At 38.1% G+C, this 12,128-nt stretch overlaps 1 protein-coding gene across 1 annotated transcript in view; it reads right to left on the bottom strand.

The window, feature by feature from the left end:
• Positions 1–509: 509 nt before the first annotated feature.
• LOC141111840 (interferon-induced very large GTPase 1-like) overlaps positions 510–12,128 on the bottom strand; it is a 263,662-nt gene continuing 252,043 nt past the window's right edge. Inside the window, exon 3 of the mRNA XM_073603995.1 lies at positions 510–8,576. Within this exon, the coding sequence (XP_073460096.1) occupies positions 2,401–8,574 (6,174 nt within the window). The 5' untranslated portion in view covers positions 8,575–8,576 and the 3' untranslated portion in view covers positions 510–2,400. The remainder of the gene's footprint in view (positions 8,577–12,128) is intronic.

Here is a 12,128-nt window from a genome sequence, read left to right on the forward strand (position 1 = left end):
CATAAAGTTAACACTTCAGTCTGACTTTCCTGATCTGTTTGCTTAATAAAGGTCAATATGGTTGATTTACTTAATGCAAATAAGCTGTTCACATTGCAAAGGAATTTCCTCTTTGCTTAGTAAATGTGACCAAATTCCCTTTGCAAAGAATACCCAATCACGTGCAAGGAAAATAAAAACACATAATTGGACGATAGGAGTCAGCAGAGCTTCACCTCATTTCCCTTGCAAAGTGAAAAGCCTGCTTGTCTTTAGTAAATCAATCCCAGGGTCTCAAAATACCGAAGCCGGAGACAACCAAGCAACTCGCATTTTCACAAGGAGGTCAGCAGTAGCGGTCTCTGTATTTCTTTCAATGTAGGTTCCTGTAAATCCAGGGTCAGCCAGGTAATTAGCATTTTCTGAAGCAGGTTAGCAATGACAGCCTTTCTATTTTCATTTATGAACAAGCCTTATGGAGGTAAACTGCAGAATAAATGTTTCAAAAAATAAAAGACAAAGATAACAGGTTTGATTATTTGATATATATTTTTGTGCATGTTAATACAGAGCAATTAATAAAGAAAAAAAAAGCATAAGTATAGTATATAGGTCCTCACAGTGTTTGTTCTTTAAATTACGTAAAGCTAAAGTTTAGGAATGGACATTTTTTTTGCATAGATACATTGGCCCAGGTTGGATTGATTGGATGAGGCGGAGAGGAGGGCTGGTGATGTCACAATCTCCACCTCATCCAATCTGAGAACACTTTGCCTTCATTGAGCAAATGCAAACTGTTCTCTGAGTGAGCCTGTGCCGAGTGAGTGACCTCCTCTGTTCACTAATCAGCAGTGCTGCAGCTTCGTACGGGACCCCGGGAGCTACCAGCAATCATTGTAGTCGTGGTGATTACTCCAGAGATTTCCAGGTTCCTTTGGGATCAGCCAGCTGTGGCACATACATACTTACATTGGACCAATGTAACTGTGAAAAAAAAAAAAACATACCTAAACTGCCACTTTAATCAAAATGATCTTCTTAATAAAATGATTTCCAGGTTTAAATCTGCAGAATTGTTTTGGTGGCAAATCATCTTTTTTCTGGAGATTTTTCATTATGCCGAGTTGTGTGAGAGCAATAGTGAGGAGGAAACATCTTCTGTAGGCGTCATTCTGTACACTAATAGATATGCTGCTTTTCACAGGTCTTCAGTCACCTTCAGACCAACAATGATCATGACTGTATCCAAACCTCTTCATATGTACAATCTATCTAAGAAAGAAAATCAATCATTTAGGCTGCCTTTACATTTTATAAGAGGTTAAAGTATGTCTCTTGGTTGTCAGAAATGTCCATTCAATGTGTCAGGATAGTTTTTTTTTTAATAGAAATTTACATCTTCTTTTCAAGTTCATCAATTGCTTCCTGTTTATTTATAGAAGCCCACTGAGATGGAATTGTCCCCCGGCCTGTGAATTTTAGGCTGTAATGATTTTCAAAGTCACCTCGGAAGAAATAAGTCACCCATTTCCAATAAAGTAACGATGAGTTGTCTGGAGTAATAGACCAGGTATTGTAAGGAGGTCCTCCATCTCTGTATGACTTGAAGGGAATACTTCTGTCTTTATCAAGCACATACAATAAATCACTGGATACAAGACTGGTGCAGATATCTATACTAAAGTGATTTGTGTTTTTCCATTTCTTACCTATCAAAGCATTAGGACAATGGTACTGAACACTGTGGTCTCCATCATGCCTGGGAAAAGTATTTGTACATACAGCACCACAGAACGGACACTGCGCCCAGCACCCAGGAAACTGCTGAGATAGATTTTCATGAATCATTTTTACAAGAAGAGTAAGACCACATTTAGAAAATAAATCTTTGAGCTTTTTCAACACAGTTTTCAGAGCTTTTGTCATTGCCTCCTTCAAAAACCCAATGTCAGTTATATTCTGATATTTCACACTCTTCAGATCACGACTTGACAGCTTCATATCACTTCCAAGCTGAGAGCAGAAAGTATCCAGCCATTCACCGATATCACCATTTTTATCAGTGACTATTGTAGTTGATTTGTTGATGGCCTTTAACATAATGTTCCCAAATTCATCCAGTTTAATATTTAGAATTTCTGATATGTTCTTCTTGTCTTCACAATACTGTTCAACACACTTTTGAATAAAGTCAGTGACTGCAGATTTTGGATCATAGATATACTCTATATACTGCTGGAAATTTTCATCCTCTGCCAGTGACCTCAGCAGACAGAACTCAAGTTTTGATCTGTTCCCATTCAAGGCTTGATTATTACTCTTTACCTCCCCAGCTAAGTGTATTGCAGATTTCTCATAGACACCTTGCCGGGTGGCCTCTTCCAACTTGGTACACAGGAAATCTGCCAATGTTGTGATTTGTTATTTTCCCTCACAGGAGATTTTAAAACTTTGCCAAAATTCATTTCTCTTACTTCCCAGGTAGACAAGGGGGTCATTAGCTTTTCTAAAAGCTTCAGAAAACCTGTGAAATTTGTGGGCTGCTTTCCGACACAAGAACAGTGATACGTACAAAGTAAACTCCTTCCTGAATTTAAATGTTTCTAGTGTGATATTTATTTCAGATATTATTATATTCAGAAGCTCATGGAAGTAAACTTTCTGATAATCTAGTTTTTCCTGCAGCTTTTTATCCATGTATTCATCCATTCTCTTGTTTAGAATTGGTATTGTACGTTTTATTGTTTTCTGATCATCATCTGAAAGCTTTTCATTCCACACTACATATTTTGGCTTGCTTGCAATATAATTAGAGAATATTTGTAGTAAGTTCTCCCATTTATAAGAATCCCTTATTGTATCAGCTATATTGGGTTCATTTTTGAAGCGTTCGAGAAACACGTTTTCTAAATCACAGTTGATTTCTGGCGGTTTAGGAGTAAATGTTTCCTCGGTTACTTTAGTGATCAGAGAATTCCACATTGTGTTGAATTTTTCTTTCAATTCCTCTTCAGTGACATTTTTCCCCTGCAAAGACAGGGCCAATTTCCTGCTTTCAGATAACATTTTATCTTCATATTTCTCACTCAGTTTGTAGATAGTTTTACTGATATTTTTTGATTCAATGAGCTCTTCAGATTTTTTAAGGATCTCTTTTATCAATTCATCTTTGACTTCACTCACTTTTATTTCAGTCTTTGCTTTCCATTGAACTAATATCTCTCTGTCCCTTTCACCATCAAAAAATTCCTTAATTTCCCCTTGGACTGTACTGTATATTTCTTCAAACTGCTTATTTAAAGATACCTTATCAACCTTCTTTATTTTATCATTGTAAATCTGGTTGTTGATTTGAATTTGAAGAATCAACATGTGTTCCCTTAATTTCCATGTCCACTGACTGTATTTTACTTTTAGTTTGTTGTATGCAGCAATTTCAAGTGAATTTTTGAAGCTGAATACAAAATTCTCATAGAGCAATGCATTCCACAAATCATTTAATCGACTTTTGAATGTAGAGATATTCAAAATATTGCATTGGCCTTCCTGTTTTCCTGATTCAAGTATGATCCGTCTTAGCATTTGAACATTCTGGCTGTAACTTGGATTTGGGGGAGCCATGGGGGGGTCACCTTCCCAGAGATGGGCAAAGTAATGAATATGTGTGTTTACATCGAATTTAATGACTTCATTAAAGCATGTCATGTCACACTGCTCTTGCTGTGCAGCACACAATGTAATTTCATCCAGTTTTTCCTGGAGCCGTCTCCTTCCCTCCATATTTTTCTCTTTGGCTGTTATTTCTCCAACATTTTGATGAACAAATACACAACTGGGTTGTAGCTTGATTTTCTTCATCCTCAAAAATGCTTGTACAGCAATCTGTAGGATGTCTTGCACTTCAGAAGGATTTTCCCCAAAGATGTTGATCAATGTCAGGTTACCCAGGCCAATTACAAAAGTAGCCAGTTCATTGTCATGATTAAGTGCAGTTTCTTTTGAGAGCTCAACAGCTTTCAGTCCTTCAGTATCCACAACAAGCACATAGTCAAAGTTCATTTCCTGCCTGAGTTCTTTGTCAACCTCTAAAAGCTGCATAAATGCTCCTCTAGTACATCTGCCACCACTCACTGCAAACTGAAGACCGAACATAGCATTGAGTAAAGTGGATTTTCCAGTACTTTGTGTACCTAATACAGAGAGGACATACAGCTTTTTGTCTCCCAATATTTTAATCAGCTCATCCAGAATGGCTTCAACCCACCTCAGTGGTACATGGGCGGCATCACCATCCATCAGCTCAATTGGATACCCTGAGACCATAAGATTGGCAGCAACTTTTGGCAATTTTAAAAAACTTTCATTTTTTCTACCACATGTTTCTGAAGCTTCATATATCTGTCCAATTTCTCTTAGAATGTGTTCAAGACCAAAAGTTGAGATGTCAATTGTACCTGATAATTTCTCTAACTGTGTCTCCTTTTCTTCTATAACCTGTTTATTATTATCTTTTTTTTCCTTTTCCTTTTTTATTTCTGACCACAGATCGTGGTATTTCTGGTAGAGCCCTGGAAGAGTTTTTGAAGATCGGTCGTCTAAATACATGCTAAACCACCGGAGAAAGTACATTTTTGAGTCTTGACTGTCTGAATGTAGATTCTTCAGGAAAGTTCTCATGAAGTCATTAAGGGGAGATGCCCTTTCAAGTTGTGCATTTCTTATTGCCTTCTTTTCAGTCTCAATGTTGCTCTGCTGTTGCTCAATACTTATATTAATATTTTGCTTCAGTCGGGTCACGTCTTTGTCGCACTTGCACCAACTTTTCCAGAGATCTCCTTGTAGAGACAGAAATTCCTCCTTCACAGCTGATACATTTTTTTCTTTTAACAATGATAGTAAATACTCTGCTTGTTCCTTTCCTTGTTGGCACTGTTTTTTGTCTTCATCCACTACAAATCCATGTTTCCTGGCAATACTGGCACATTTATCAAGTGAATATTTTTCCTTTGAAATAGCCAACAAAGATTTTATAGTGCTTGATATTTGTTGTAACAATTCTGCTTCATTTCGTTTTTTTATACCTATCTGTACTTTAGTTCTTTTATTTGAAAGAGACTTTTCTTGGTTTGGACGCAGGCAAATTAGTGATTTTGAGGATCCTAATAGCCTCTGTAACAGTTCTTTCCCTTTTGTATCCAACTCAGTAAATAGAATGACAATGACTGAGGAAATTTCTTCTAAGAATTTCACTTGCTGGTTATGTTCTCTGGCATCACCATGTAGATTGGTGAATGCAATGCAGTCATCAAATGTGTCATCCTCTTTTCCACCTGGACAATACCAGGCAACCTCTGTCATTCCATTCATCAATAAAGCATTTTCTGTGCTTCCTCTGCAATGTCTATGATAGAAGATATCATGCCTTTGTTTACTAATCAGCCAGTTCATTAACTGTGATTTAGAGGTAGAACATGGACCAAGACGAATGAAGGATATAATGGGAGCCTCAGTTTCCTTAATGAACTTGTCATAAGATTCTCCACTTTTAATTTTCCACTTCTTTTTAATTTCCTGAAAAGTCCAAAGTGGGAACTCTATAGTACTTTTACTAGGTAGAGTTACCAAAAGTGGAAGAGCAAACTGACAAAATGAAAGTTTTGTGTAAAGATACTGTCTCATGAAATCATTAGCACAATGGAAAATTGACATTTGGACATCCATTGGGTGAATAGGTTGTTCACTAATTGAAATTTGCTGCTCGAAATCTTCATTTTCATCAACATCTAGAAATTGTTCTAAAAGATCAGTTGTGTCCATGTCTTCTTCTTCTCTCATCACATTTACATGGACAGGTTCACTATTGCATTGACACTGCACATATCTTGCACGATAGTCCAACATAAGTAATTTCTGAAGGAAATGGAGAGGAAGTTGTTTTTCTTCAGAAATCTGTTCTTCAACCAAAGAAGGTTGACAAATCTTATGAAAATCAGTTTTCTTCATTTTCTGTGGGTAATACTTTTTAAGGTCCAGTCTCTCCAGCAGTAGTAAAAAGTCTTTGTCTCTGCTGCTGTAATCAGTTGTCATATCATTTTTAGTAGATGTTTTTTGTTCCTTCCATATATTATTCAGCTCAGCAGCAATCTCATTTTTTTTCAGTTCTGTGTTTGCTGATTCCCCATAGCTAAATGCTCTGAGGTCTTCTTCTAATTTGTACCATTCATGATGTCCTCCATATTGTTCAATTATTTTATCAACATCAGGAGAAATAAGTCCTGCCATGTGTTTCTTCATAAAATGTAGACGTTCTCTTTTCTGTTCTAGAGACATTTCTTGGTATTCACCTACAGATGTCAGACCTGTGTACAGGACGAATGCTTGAGCCCGATCAGTGCTCTGACATCTGATGTCTGTGTACTCCTTATAGGTTTCTTGCATGTGATGTTTTAGAAACTCAATTTCTTTACATCCTAAAAGATTTTGAAAGTTGTAGTTTTGAATACAGTATCCAGAGTTTTTGGCAATGCAGAGCATCAGTAATTCCGTGTCCACTTGATTGGTTTTCCTTAGGGAGCTTAAAAAGGAATATAGTGAAAGACTAATGTTCACTGTAGCTCTAATCTTTACTTGATGTTGGGCATCAATGGATGAGTTCATTTTGAGAGTAACTTGGAGAATGTCATTAATAGAACTCTCCAAAATACCAAGAAGTTCTTTGAAATCAGAAACAGTAATTCTTTCAAGTTCATCCTTGTCAGAGTCATATATCCATCTCATAATACGTGAAGGATTTGGAAATGTTTTGATGGAATAAATGTGAGGCTCCAGTAAGGATTTCAGTAAATCTTTTATAAGATTTGTGTCTTCTGTAGAACTGTCTTTGAATTTTTCAACAACACTTACTAAAAATGCTTGCAGGTTTTTATCTGACAGACAAATAATTTTCCAAGCACTGTAACTTCCTGATGTTTTACAGAGTTCCACTTTGAAGTCATTTAACTCCTGTAAGTGTTGTTCTGCATTACTTGCGTTCCAGAGCGCCACACCCTGCAAGAATAAATTTGCTTTTTCTAAAGCATTTGGTACATTTTCTCCAATCATCATTTCTGTGGTGAGACCAGTCTCTGACCTGTAATGGTCAATCAAACAGGAAGCAAGTTTTAAATTATCTGTAAACTCCTTGTGATTGTCCACAATAATCTTCCACACTGGTATCAGTTGAAATCCCCGATCTATGACACTCCAGGTTTTGTTCTTGGTTAATAAACCAGATTTCCATTGTGGGAGAGAATCAGCCTCTGATGGGCCTCCAGTTTTAGTAACAGACAATTGAACATCTTTCTGAAGATTGGATGTTTTTGTAATGTGCACAGATCCCTGTGTATTTGTTTTTGACCAGTTAATATCTCCTCCAAATACAGCATAACTGGCACCCACATACACATTCAGGGCTTCAGACGTCATCTTTTTTGCTTCTTCCATCTTGTTGCTGTCTATTGCTTCCATAGATGCCTTCCACCAGAATATCCCACCAAAGTGTATTGGCCCAAGATTAACATGTGAGCCAAACCTCTGGAAAAAATCGGAACATTTTGTTGACAAAATTGGTGCATTGGAATCAATTTTTATTAATGTTTCTATCTCCTGTAATGCATTTAGAGCAGAGGGAGAAAGTCTCAGCTGATCCTTACTGAAGTAACAGGATGCTAAAGGAATGTAATTATATCTGGTGGTGCAAACGTAGCCGTGTTGATCTGACTGTTTACTTGTGTGCTCAGACTCTACAGATTTGTTATAGTTAGAACTACTTTTTAGACCAAATCCCATGAAACCTGCAGTAATTGAACTACTTAAACTTAACCCGATTTTCTCAACTGTTCTCTGAAAACTTGATTCATCTTTCTGAGAGGAAAATTCTTTTTGTTCAAAAATAGGACTTTGTTCAGGTCCAACAAGTTTGAAGCCCTCTGGGATACACAGAAGTGGTTCACGTTTCTTAAACAAATCTTCCGCATTTTTGGTTTGGAAAATTCCCTCTAGTGCTAGGCCTCCAGATGAATGTTGAATGACCTCTTCATCCGTTAGGTTTTCTTTTTTGGAAAATGACTCCTTTCTGAGGGAAATCTGATTTTCAAAGTAATTTATAAGGTCCAACGATGATTTCTCAGGGAGTGCAGAGTATTCAGAAGGAACTTCCAGAATCTTCCACATTTCTTTTTCACACTCTTTAACAATGTCATCTTGTCGACATTTACCTTCAGATGTCATTTTTTTTAACTCTGCTAGTACATTACGGGCTTGTTTATTCTTCTCATTTATGAGTTGGTTTCTCTTTTCTTGCACTTCAGCAATTTTTACACTGCTGTCAGGTATATTAAACAATTTATGTAATGCCCCCTTTTCCCATGGATAGCGAATTTTTTCCTCTATCACAGAGCATTCTCCAGGCTGAATATGGTTTAATGATTGAATATTATGTATGCCCAAACATTCTACTAAGATGGAAAGCCAGTACGCAGGATCCAAACCTATCTCCTTCAGTTTATTGGTAAGATCGATATCGGCAGAACTGCCACTGGATTGATAGCCTGACATCTCTATAAATACAATAAAAAAATATTTTAGGAAATACATTTCAATGAAAATATGCACACATTTCATATGTTGGGCCAATTTGTATATGAATTGGAATATATGTCTTTTTTTAAAGGGTAAGTTCAACTTTTCAAAAAAATTGTGATCTAACTCTAAACAACCCCCCCAGACCCTGCTGGTCTCATGCCACTCTCCTGGTGCGCCCCCCCCCCCCCCCCGTCACTATAGAGGCTAAACTCTCAAAATCTTCATTACATAATCTGTGTCTAGCTTCATAATGCAGACAATGGTTACATTGTAATACATAATGCTTACCATAGCCTGCATTATGATGCTACACATCTGCAGGAGCCATGTAGTAAAGATTCTGAGTATGCAGACATGGGACCAACAATGTGCAGGGGGTATGAAGGGGGGTTCAGGTTTTTTTAGCATTACTTCACTCTTTCGTTTTCTTACCTTTTAAAGCAGTACAGTGCAAGGTCCCCATAAAATACCCGGGACCCCTTCTCCTTTAAAAATCAGCTAATGTAAGTAATTACAAAATGTATCTGTAAAGAAAAAGGTTATATTTATCTATACACCTTACCTCTGTCTTCTGCATCGCAGGGCATGACGTGACATCACTGTCCTTCTGGAAAGATTCCTGGGTAATGCAGAGCAAGCAAAATTTTGCAAGATGACATTCCAGTTCATTACACAAGTGTCTTCTCTCAAGATCTTGGCTGCTCTATATCCCCCAGGAGCTAACCAGGAGTGTGACATCATCCTCACCTAGGCATCATAGGCGATAGATGGGGGAAAGGTAAGTATCAATCTAACTTTTTAATTTACATGTACATTTTGGAACTATTAACATTAAGATGGAGGAGGTCTTAACAATATCAGTGGACCTTGCCTTTTACTGCAAGGTCCATTTTAAATCAGTAATATCCCATGCCATTCTTCCCACTTAACAGGGAGCAGATTGCAGAGCTCTAGCTGTGACTTTGTTGAGGTCATATTGGACCACTGCTCATACATTGATAGCAACTATATTCTATGGAGCTTTCTGCTGGGGAGGTGGAACTGGCACCGGAAGATTTTGCACTATTTATAACTATTACTATAACTATTTAAGACTTTATTAATTATTCTTCTGGCTTACTATTTAATTTAGCTCTATTTTCTTTATTTAGGTATGGTTTAAAGCACTGTACTGAGCATTCCTACCCCCACTGACTACAGTGTAAGGGGGTATTCCAACTTTCCCTGACAGCAGGGAACTCTTATTCCCACTGACACTAATACTGAGGCATTTCTCCTTCCACTGACACAATGCTAAGACCATAAATAATCGGATAATTGAGGATTTTACTACAAATGCTAACTGTTGAAACCCCAAATGTTCCCAGGAAACCTAGAGACATATTATAGACTGTTGATAAGTATGATACTGTATAGATGGCCCTATAGCAGGGTCATGGCAGAATCATGAACAATATTTTTTAAATAAAGTAAACTAATAGTAGACAGCAGGCATAGGAATGTCCTGATTTTACAGAGCTTAAAGGAAATCTATGGTCACAGCACACACTTACATTTTATAACATTAGCATAGTAATTGAAATACAAGCAATAGTTATTTTTGGCAATCCAATATAAGATTACTTGAAAAATCTTTGTGAGTGCTGCCTGTCTGCTGGCCATCTCTTTCCTCAACTTCCTGGATTGTCTGCTTCTCCTCTGCTGTTTATGTTCATTTTAAGGACTACATATCCCACAGTACTTTAAATACAGTATCTCACAAAAGTAAGTACACCCCTCACATTTTTGTAAATATTTTCTTCTATCTTTTCATGTGACAACACTGAAGAAATGACACTTTGCTACAATGTAAAGTAGTGAGTGTACAGCTTGTATAACAGTGTAAATTTGCTGTCCCCTCAAAATAACTTAACACACAGCCATTAATGTCTAAACCGCTGGCAACAAAAGTGAAAATGTCCAAATTGGGGCCAATTAGCCATTTTCCCTCCCCGATGTCATGTGACCCGTTAGTGTTACAAGGTCTTAGCTGTCAATGGGGAGCAGGTGTGTTAAATTTGGTGTTATCGCTCTCACTCTCATACTGGTCACTGGAAGTTCAACATGGCACCTCATGGCAAAGAACTCTTTGAGGATCTGAAAAAAAGAATTGTGCTCCACATAAAGATGGCCTAGGCTATAAGAAGATTGCCAAGACCCTGAAACTGAGCTGCAACACACCTCCAAGATGACCACTGTCTTTCCAAATAAGCATGTCTCCAGACCTAAACCCTATTAAGCATCTGTGGGGTATCCTCCAACGTAAGGTGGAGGAGCGCAAGGTCTCAACATCCACCAGTTCCATGATGTCATCATGAAGTAGTGGAAGAGGACTCCAGTGGCAACCTGTGAAGCTCTGGTATATCCGATTGAAAAAGCTGTCCCTTGATTATCAAGAACCGGCTCGGGACCTTTAGCTTAGAAAACTTATAGAGAGTAAAAAGTGACCTTTTAACACACTGACCGAAAAATTGAAGTACTTCCTGTATGGGTGGGGTTATATAGAGGGGGACTTCCTGTCTTTTTTATTCTGCCAGTGTACATTCACCTATAGGTGGCGTATAACCCAGATAGTAATGTATATGGCTGCTCTGTGTCCCGTAATGTACTCAAATAAATGGATTTTTACAGGTAAGTAGAAAAAAATCAAATTTTTAGACTGCTTCCTTTATGGCCAGGGGTGTTTAATCCTCTGGGTTTTTAGTTTGAGGGGGGATTTTATATTTAGAAATGTCTCCCAATGGGGTTGTCAGTTTCTTGCCTGTATTTTTAATACTTTTACATTTTTTTTGAATCGATGGCTAAGAAGGAACACCCAGAAGGGGCCATGGTACATTATTTTAATTTTCTGCTTATTGGGCCTACTAATTCTGTCATTTCAAAAAGAAAAAAACTGCGCTTGGAAAAAGAAAAAATAAAGCTGCGGTTATAAGCGTGGCACACCAAAAACAAGATAATAAACAAAAACCGCTAAAAAAAATCCATACCAGACCCTAATCCGAACATGCAACCTGACAGGCCGAAGGTGAAGGGAGGGGACGAGAGAGCACTTCCCTCCTGAACCGTACCAGGCCACATGCCCTCAACATGGGAAGGGGGCTTTGGGGTCCAAAGCACCTTGTCCCCATGTTGATGGGAACAAGAGCCTCATCCCCACAACCCTTGCTCATTGGTTGTGGGGGTCAGCGGACAGGGGGCTTATCGGTGTCTGGAAGCCTCCTTTAACAAGGGGGCCCCCAGATCCCGAACACCCCCTATGTGAATGGGTATGGGGTACATTATAACTCTACTCATTCACCAAAAAAAGTGTCCCGCGACAGTTTTTGACAATTTCTTTCTTAAAAAATAAAAAAAAGTGCCCTGCAATGTCCATCCATCTTCACTCACAGCACCTACGGACCTGAAAAAAAAAGTAAACCTCCGCCTCCACGCCCGCCGACTGCAGCCTTTTCTTGATGACAGCTGTTATATAGCAAAGGGCGGGGCCA

Source organism: Aquarana catesbeiana, linkage group LG11 (genome assembly GCF_042186555.1).
Source record: "Aquarana catesbeiana isolate 2022-GZ linkage group LG11, ASM4218655v1, whole genome shotgun sequence".
Lineage (NCBI taxonomy): Eukaryota > Metazoa > Chordata > Amphibia > Anura > Ranidae > Aquarana > Aquarana catesbeiana.